This window comes from Hevea brasiliensis, chromosome 5, assembly GCF_030052815.1.
Source record: "Hevea brasiliensis isolate MT/VB/25A 57/8 chromosome 5, ASM3005281v1, whole genome shotgun sequence".
Taxonomy (NCBI): Eukaryota; Viridiplantae; Streptophyta; class Magnoliopsida; order Malpighiales; family Euphorbiaceae; genus Hevea; species Hevea brasiliensis.
In genome coordinates, this window is record NC_079497.1 from 11,273,793 (window position 1) to 11,282,693 (window position 8,901).

At 21.9% G+C, this 8,901-nt stretch overlaps 1 protein-coding gene across 1 annotated transcript; it reads left to right on the forward strand.

Moving 5' to 3' along the window:
- Window positions 1–2,137: 2,137 nt before the first annotated feature.
- Window positions 2,138–3,206, forward strand: LOC110667167 (protein SRC2 homolog). Its single transcript, XM_021827929.2, has one exon. It carries the CDS (start codon window positions 2,289–2,291, stop codon window positions 3,093–3,095), a length of 807 nt encoding a protein of 268 aa, XP_021683621.2. The 5' UTR covers window positions 2,138–2,288; the 3' UTR covers window positions 3,096–3,206.
- The last annotated feature ends 5,695 nt before the right edge of the window (window positions 3,207–8,901 follow it).

The following is an 8,901-nucleotide window of genomic DNA, read 5'->3' on the forward strand; positions in this document are numbered from 1 at the left end:
TAAAAATAAAATATAAAGACTAAATAGTATATTTTTCAAAATTCAGAGACTAAATAGTTAATTTTACTAAAATATAGGGACTAAATAATAATTTTTCAAAAGTATATATAGTAATTATATTGATGAAAACATAAATTATATAATTTAAAAATAAATTGCTATAATTTTATATTTTATATTAATTTTATTCTTTAGTATAACTTTAAATATTTACATAACTAAATATAATGATTTTTTTATTATTTTAATACAAAATCAAAATTTATATTTATTTTAAATGATTAATTATTTAATCATTTAAAATTAGAATAGTCTAATTAATTTTTATGACTTGTAGCTTTTAATTAATCATTTAAGTCTAATTAATTTCTTATGAATAGTATTTTTGAACTTTTAATAAATTTATAAATTAGAATATTTATTGATATAAAAAATAAAAATAATTTAAAAATATAACTAATTAATTAAAAAAATTAAGCACTAGTAATTTTATTAACAATTTATTACAAAATTTATTAAGATTGTAAAATTAATATTAGTTTTATTTTATTTACATAAATTAGTCAAAATTTAAATGCAATTATAATAAAATTTTATTAATGATTTCAATAAAAAAATATTTTTTTAATTTATTACTTTGAAAAATAATTTGAAAATATAGAAACATTTTATTTTTATTTTTATATTTAATGAAAGTTCGTTTCCATATAAATATATATTTTAAAATTGGTTAAAATTATTATTTTTATCAATATTAATAATTTAAAAAAAATCTACAAATTTTAATAATAAAGTAATTTTCTATATGAATTGGATTAAAAATTTAAATTCTCAATTTTAATATTTAATTAAAGCTTATCCTATTCTATATATATATATATAGAATAGGATTCAAATTTCATATATAAATATAAATTTTTATTTAATGATATATTAATATTTTTAATAATAATTTTATAATTATATTAATTAAATAGTTAATTTTTTAATAATAATTTAAAAATATGTTAAGGATATTTTAGTTTATTCTATTATTCCTCTGCTTTATATATATTCAAAAATTAAAATAGAATTTAATATTATAAATTTTTAAATATTAAAAAAAGAAAAAATAATTTAGAGAAAATAGAATTTGGTGTTTAAGGTTTTTTTATTAATTTTATTAAAATAAATTACATAATTTTTAATGAATTAATAATACTTATAGAGTTACTATATTAAGAATTACAATAAGGTTTCTAATATAAATAAAATAATTATTAAAATAATATTAAAATTTTAATTTTTATTAATTATTGTAATGTTAGGATTTGAAATTATTATGGTTTAGTGACGAAATTTTCCGTCGCTAAAAGTTATGGATAGTCTAACAGTATTATTAATATATATTTTGTCACTAAAAATTATTAAGCGACAATATTTTATTGCTAATATTTATTATTAGCGGCAAAATATTTATCAATGGCTATAAATATATTTTTCATATTTTTTATACATAATTAAAATAATAAAGAATATTTTGGGAAATCTCAATTCTTTCCTTTCACTTTTATATATTATATAAATAAAAATATAATTCTAATTAAGATATATTCATTTAACGAAATCTTATTTCTCACAATTTAAAATTATATACGTACACTCAACGTGATTCTCAAATTAAATAAAAATTAAATTTAAAATTTATTTCCGCCTAACTAAATTCATTTGGACAACTGCATTCTATAACATAATTGTTTAATATATTAATTTTTTTTTTATTAATTGGGTGATGTAAAAATTAGTGCGTCACAATAGGAAACAAAAAATTGAATCATAGTTGCTTAGCTACGAAGGTTTTTTCCTCTTTTATGCATTAAAACGTAGTGAGAGAAAAGAGATTATTAGTAAATATTACCTCTCTTATAATATATATAAAATTCATCTTTGTTAATCTCAAATATAATTAAAATTTTATTTTTATTAATAATATTATTATTTAATACTTAAAATATTTTATATATTAATATGAAAAAAATATTTATATCAAAAATTTATTCATCGTTATACATAATATATATTTTAATTATTAATTAATATGATTTATCTGATAAGTCCTAATTTCATTTAGTTTGGTTTGCTTTCGAAAAATTAGTAAATGGGGTCCTCAGTCTCAGTCAAACCGTGGCTTGTACGCCGAGACTTCGTTGGTTTAAGCCTTCGGGCTTTATACGTCTGATTTTGCTCGGTGCCTAATGCCTGAATCAGAAGAGAATCAAAGAGAGAGCAACTGATATTATTAAAATATCATGGAGTGGGTTTCTCTGGAACTCAAACTAATTTCTTGCAGAGGTTTGAAAGCCTTCAATTTCTTTCATAAGCTATCGGTCTATGCAGTGGTCTCCATTTCTAATGATGATTTCAAGGGGAAGAACCAGCAGCAACAATGTCTCCAGCGTCAAAAGACCCCAGTTGACGGAGAAGGTGGCGGAAAACCCGAATGGAATCACATGATGCATTTTGATCTCAAATCCATCTCCCTCCCTGATCAGGGCGATCATCTATTTCTCGTTTTCAAATTACGCTGCGCAGGTGTAATCTATGGCAAAAGATCTATTGGGGAAGTTCGCGTTCCATTCAAGGACTTGATTGATGAGTTCAACGGCACTATCAGGTTTGTGAGTTATCAGGTTCGAACGAGTGAAGGTAAGCCTAATGGAGTCTTGAATTTTTCCTATAAGGTGAAAGGGAAGGCTGAGAAGAAAGGAGATGCTTCTCCGACTCCGAGATTAGTTTTCCCAGCTAGAACTAAAATTCATTTGTCTCCAGAGAAAGTCCATTGCCCACCATTGCAAGCTCAAGTTCGGTCGCAAGACAAGTGCTTATATCCTTCCCTGGATGACATCCGCTCTCCTCTACCAGAAATCAGCGGTCCTTCTCCACAATCTTATATTATGCCTCCATCGCCATTTCCATTCCAACTGCCCGCTTTCACAGTAGGTCATGGTCCCTGTCCATCGCCATTGGTACAGATTCCAGGGTCACATTGGTACTCAACAGAGACAGCCAGTTATGGTTACGGTCCGCATGGGGCGTTTAGGGAAGGTTGGTTTTGACGCTTGGAAGTAAATATAGTGATAGTGAGTGGTTGTATTGCAGCTTCCTGCCTTGTCTTTGTTAACATTAATAGCATTACTTAGTCTATGTAAGATAATATTAGCCTTCTACGTCTGGTTTAGATTTTTAAATATCTGACTTTTTCAATCTCTCTGAATAAGCTTAAAATGTGATAAAACAAATTCGTCTAAAATTGGGTTCACATTTCTTCTCCCATAATAAATGCAATGATGAAAGACTGTCGAAAAAGAGAAGAAGATGGACATCTCAGGAATCTACCAATGAGATTTGGTCTGGATAAAACAAAACAGTGTCATTTCTAAACCTAATAAAATTGAATATTTACATTTCAACACGCATTCATCAAGTCCAAATGATGGGTCAACAGTCATCCATCGTACCCCACGGTGTACTCTCGGATGGTGTTCTAGCTTTCAACAAATACCATGAACAAGAACTAAGGATACAAAGTCAACTATGCTATTAATGATTTTTCTCCCCTTTTAGAATATCTGGCTCCCGTGATTTTCAAGGGGGCTCAGAGATAATTAGTCTAATTGATTATTAATTGGAATGTATCTCCCATGACATAAAAAATTAAAAAAAAAATATGGACTTGGGTTATGTTAAGCGATGCAAAGTTGTACGTACCAATGAAGTTGTAGAATCAAAATTATTTTTCAAAAAAAAAAAATTTTAAATGTTGATAAAAAAATAATTTAAAAAAGACTTATTATTTTAATATTCTTATAATTAAAATTTATTAAATTTAATTTTAAATTTATCTTAGTTAACATTAGTAGCATTACTTAGTCTATGTAAGATAATATTAGCTTTTTATATCTGGTTTAGATTTAAATATTGACTTTTTCAAAATCTCTTAGATGCCATTGAAAAAAAAAATTAAAAGATTATTTTATTATTTTAATATTTTTATAATTAAAATTTATTAAATTTAATTTTAAATTATTTTTTAATATTCTCATATTAATAAATTTAAAAAATATTTTTTCTACCAATAATTTCAATAATAATATCAAATACTCTATGTCTAATGTTTATATCTGATCGCAATACACGAGATACAAACTGCAATACTTTAACCATTTAGAAAAAAAGGTTATTTAAAGTAACAGGAGAATATAATATTTTTTAAAGGCTTTTAAAACTTTCAAACAAATTTATATATATATACTTTAAAAAAATTTCCTCCTTTTAAATATTATAAAATTATAAAAACTTAAAAATCATGAAAAATATTATTTTAAAAAATTTTATTTTATTAAAAAAAATGGAGAAAATAAAGTCGACCTCTACTATCAGATTAATAGTATAGGTTAATTATTGATTAATAGTATATGTTACTCGTTGGGAAGCTGTCAGATTAATTATTGATTAGTTACTTACCCTTTTATTTTTTCTTTTTAGGTGTAAGTTTGACGACCTCTGAGTGGAATTAGGTGGTGGAATCTTTGACCAGATGAGCTGCTTGAGACTGGATTAGCTTGGTTTCTTGGACCAGATCTTCCGAGTTCATTAGGAGAACAATGGCAAGTTTATTAAGGAAAAAATTGCTTAAAATTTTCGTATTTTCTATATTTAATTTTAAAATATTAATTCTAAATATTTACTTTTATAATATTATTTATAATTAAAATTAAATTCCATTGAAAAAGATGAAATTTCAAATAAATTTTATAAAATTAAAACTATAATATTATATGGATTAATTAAAATCTGCTCTCTTTCTTTTTCTTCCATCACTTTTGGTGGACCTCCTCTCTCTCTCTTACATAATTAAAATAAATTTATTCCATACAAAAATTTATTATATTATATTAAGAATAATTTAATTTTAAATTATATAATAAGAATAATTTTTATCTAAAGTTTATTTTTGTTGTAAAGACATTTTTTAAAAATAATTAATAATAAATTAACTTTAATTATAAAATTATACTACATATAAATGAAATTTAATTTAATTGTATATTTTAAATCATATCATATCAAATAATTCTAACTATAATTATTATAAATGAATTCCACGTCTCTAGTTGATTTGACCAAACGGGTTGTGAGAAACTACTAGACTAATACCAATATTTCTCACATAGTTCCGATGGCAATATAAAAATAAAAAAATAATTGATCGAATCTGTTGCTAATTCATTAAAATTGATTATTAATATATTTAGTAATTGATTTATTTAGTTATAATGAGTCTGATTATAAATAATAATCAATAATTAAAGTGATTATAAATAGCAACCGATAATTAAATTAGTTATTAAATTAATTAAACTTAAAAAAAATAATTTTTTTAATAAAAAAATTATTGATTGTTAATAGTAACTAGTTTAGCAATCAAAATCAGTTGCTAATAGTAATTGAAATATAATCAATTGTAAAAAATTTAGTGTCTTTAATTTAATAATTTTACATCCATTTTGTAAATCGATTACTATTTATAACTAATTTAGCAATAAAAAATCAGTTGCTAATTTTTAAAAAATTATAAAAAATTAAATTTTCAAATAAAAATAAAAAATTCAAATAAATAAATTTTCAAAAATTATTAAAATAATAAATTAGTAATGGAAATTAGCAATAAATTAATATAAAAATATTATAAAAATTACTATAATAACTATTATAAAAAATATTAACAAAAAATTAAATATAAAAACATATTTATAAGATAAATTACTAAAAGATATATATATATATATATATATATATATAACAAAAAAATTATTAAAAATTAATACTACAAATAATTTACTAACAAAAAAATATATTTGTACAAAATTTTTATTTTATGTAAAATAAAAATAACTTAAATAAAAAAGTTGAGAAAAAAAAAGAAGATGAAGAAAATAAATAAGAAAAAAAAATGATGAAGAATAAAATATATGAAAAAGAAAAAGATGAATAAAAAATAGATGAGAAAAAAAATATGAAGAAAATAGATGAGAAAGAAAAATGATGAAGAAAATAAGTTAAAAAAGAAACGATGATAGATAAAAAGATGAGAATAAAAAGGAAGATGAGGAAAATGAGAGAAAATAGAAGAAATGGAGAAAAAATGAGTAGTAAAAAAGAAAATTAGCGGTGGAAAAATAAAATGAGTAATAGTTTTAGAAGCGAATTAGCAATTGATTATTGATTGCTGTTTTTTTTTTAAATTAGAAGGAAATTTTTGGGGAGTAAATTTTATAATAGGTTTACAATTACTTATAAAATCGGTAACTAATAGCAACTGATTTCAATTGGTTATTAATAGCAATTGATTTATAAATTAATTATAAATCAAAATAAAAAAAAAGAGCAAAAACTTTTAAGAGAAAAAATAGATTGTAAATTTAATTGTTAATTGAAAAGTAAATTAAAAATAAAAAATTTGGCATCAACTTACATTGTTATGAGAGTGAGTATATATTTGGCATTGATGTTAAAATCTTAAAATTATTTTTTTGAATAAAAATATTATATTATTTTAATGTTATTAAAATTAAAATTTATTAAATTTAATTTTAAATTATTATTTTAATATTCTCTAATTCATATATTTAAAAAATAATTTTTTAATAACAATTTTAATAATAATACTAAATAAATTTTAAAATATAAGTGACAACCAAAAAGAGTTGGCAAGTTCTTTTGAGAGGGAAAGATACCTACTTTATTTTTTTATTCTCACGTAAGGATTTTTACAAATTATGGTTTATTTAGTTTTAGTGTTCATCCCCAATTCTTCATCTAGCCCACCCTTTTTTTTTTTCAAAGCCGATCCTCTTCCGTCTTCTCCTTATTGGATACGGAGAGCAGCACATTTTCTTGGCAAGTTTCACGCTTCTTTTGTTGGAAAAAAAAAAAGTTCGGCTTTTAAGAAGCTTCTTTGACCCGACTTAGAGTTTGTTTTTCAGAATAATATATAGTGGAATCCGACCAACTTGATTGCAAAAGATCGGCAGATCAAGGGCGGACCCATCAATTCAAAGAAAAAAATTATTTTATATAATAATATATTGTTTATTAAAAAAATATTAATTAATTAAAAAATAATTTCATAAATAATAAATTTTAACTTTACAATTGTCCTAATGATAAGTTTTTATTTTTTTAAAAAGGTTACCTCATTGCATTATTATTAATATTATTAAAAATATATTTTAGTAAATGTAATTAAGGAATCATTTACCTGATATCCCATTTGATTTCTCAATCAAGTTTTCAAAATGTTTATGGTAGAAAATGCATTTTCAATATTTATAGTTGCAATAAGTAATATTAATGTCAATTTCATAAATAAATAAATTAATAAATATACTATATTTTCATATATTATATATCAATTATTAAAATAATAAGTATAATAATTATTAAGTAATTATTTTACAATAAAAACAAAGTATAGATTTATTAATGTAATAATATTTTTAAAAAATTTGATGGAGTAAAGAAATTATCTTAGTGAAGTGAGGTTATATAAAAAAAAATAAATATAATGTATATATGATATGTAGATCCTGTGGCACTTGCCATGTGAGTCAGGATCCACATTACATGTAAAAAACTTGCCATATTGCATTACAAGTGGGAATTTATTTATAAAATATAATTAATTTAATTTCAATAAAATTTCTCTATTTTTATTACTTAATTATTTAATCATTATCAATTATAATTAAATTATTTAATTTCCAGTTAATTAAGTTTACAGGTTACCACAATTAAAAAAATACTTCTGTCTTTTCACATCTCTCTTAATTTCACTTTTTTTATAAAAAATTAATAAGTTTCAAATATTTACACTAACAATAAATATATTTATACTAATTGTATCATGTAATACCACAAAAATTTAAGAAATATATAATTTATTAATTCAAATATTTTAATATTTTTAATAATTTTGAAATTTATTTTAAAAAATTTTAATAATTTAAATTTTTAGCATTGAATTTGAGCATATTTAGAGTGATACTATTTATTTGTAATTTAAAGGAACATATTGAAATAATTATATTTTCTACACTATTATTATTATTATAAAAAGACAAAAATATCTTTTAATAATAACAATAATAATAAATTTCAAATATATGAACTAAACCCAAAGAAAATAATAAAATAAATTTATTTGAAATTAATCTTTATTATATAATTAGTAAAATAATATAAAACTAAAAATATATTAAATAAAGTAATTCCCGTTTATTTAATTTGATATAAACAAAATTTTCCATTTTGTTAATAATTTTAAGTTTTGTCTAATATAATATTAATCAAGTTAATTACAAAAGGATTATATATTTCGCTTACAACAGAGAAAAAAAAATTACTTAAAATGAAAAGGAAAAAGTTTCTGTTCATTCCTTTCTACATCTAAATATTGATTCATAATTGAATTTCATATTATATATATATATATATATATTTTTTTTTTTTTTTGGTTGAAGATAAAATTCATTGCATTAAAAGCCCATTACAAAGGGAGGATCAACTAGATCCAAAAGCTACAGAAAAAAAAAAAAAACCTAGGTCCAATCTCTAATACAATTTTAGCTGGAATGTTTTAAAACCTAAGGTCCAAGTTAAAACAAGTTATGAGAAACCCAATATCTCATACCCAAATATAGGCCTTAGCCCATTAAGAAAGCCCTAGAAAAAGAAAACCCTAGAAAACTGGGTATTTGACTCGGTTAGACTTTGACTCGGCATCCCGAAGAGCAAACTTTCCACAGTGTTGCCCCCATCTTCCGGTCATCATTGTCACCCTTTAGATGATCAACTCATTTA